The sequence below is a fragment of the Egretta garzetta genome, unplaced genomic scaffold (genome assembly GCF_000687185.1).
Source record: "Egretta garzetta isolate BGI_Z169 unplaced genomic scaffold, ASM68718v1 scaffold34, whole genome shotgun sequence".
Classification (NCBI taxonomy): Eukaryota; Metazoa; Chordata; class Aves; order Pelecaniformes; family Ardeidae; genus Egretta; species Egretta garzetta.
In genome coordinates this window covers 4,727,567-4,728,059 of record NW_009259586.1, presented here as the reverse complement: position 1 = coordinate 4,728,059, position 493 = coordinate 4,727,567, and the positions used below count along the sequence as shown (strand labels likewise).

The 493-nt window shown below is 55.6% G+C and overlaps 1 protein-coding gene across 1 annotated transcript in view; it reads right to left on the bottom strand.

The window, feature by feature from the left end:
• The window catches only part of NAT9 (N-acetyltransferase 9 (putative)), a 4,857-nt gene extending 4,370 nt beyond the window's left edge, over window positions 1-487 (bottom strand). Inside the window, 1 exon segment of the mRNA XM_009637858.2 lies at window positions 324-487. Coding sequence (XP_009636153.1) covers window positions 324-400 — 77 coding nt within the window. The 5' untranslated portion in view covers window positions 401-487.
• Window positions 488-493: the final 6 nt, after the last annotated feature.

Here is a 493-nt window from a genome sequence, read left to right as displayed (position 1 = left end):
GACATCAATGAACAAGAGAACTGTTGGCGGTTCACTCACAGCCAGGTACTTCCCCTTCCGTGGGTACACAGTGGCACAGATGAAGTTCTCTTTGTCAGCAGACCTGGCAAAGTGCACAGACCTGCCAGGGATGTCTGCTGCAGGGCACAGAGGGAAAAACTGGTTGCCTTTCTATGCATGCCCCTTCCGCTGAGCAGTTCCCAGGAGGAAAAGGGCCCTGCAGCTGTCAAGCCAGCACCCTTTCGGAATACTACACTCCCTTGAAAAAGAGAAGTGAAATCAGACAGTGCAAAGAGTCCCAGAGGAGGACACAAGCCACGCACCGGGGCACGTGTGCAGAAGTGTACGGCACCAGGGTCACCCTCTGTCCTTGCAGCACAGTGTTCTGGTTAATCTTCATGGCCTCTGCACTGAGAGAGAGAGAGAACCCAACACCCCACCCTGTGTCTCCAGGGAGGCCAAGGGCTGGGACAGCATCCCCTGGAGCCCTTTG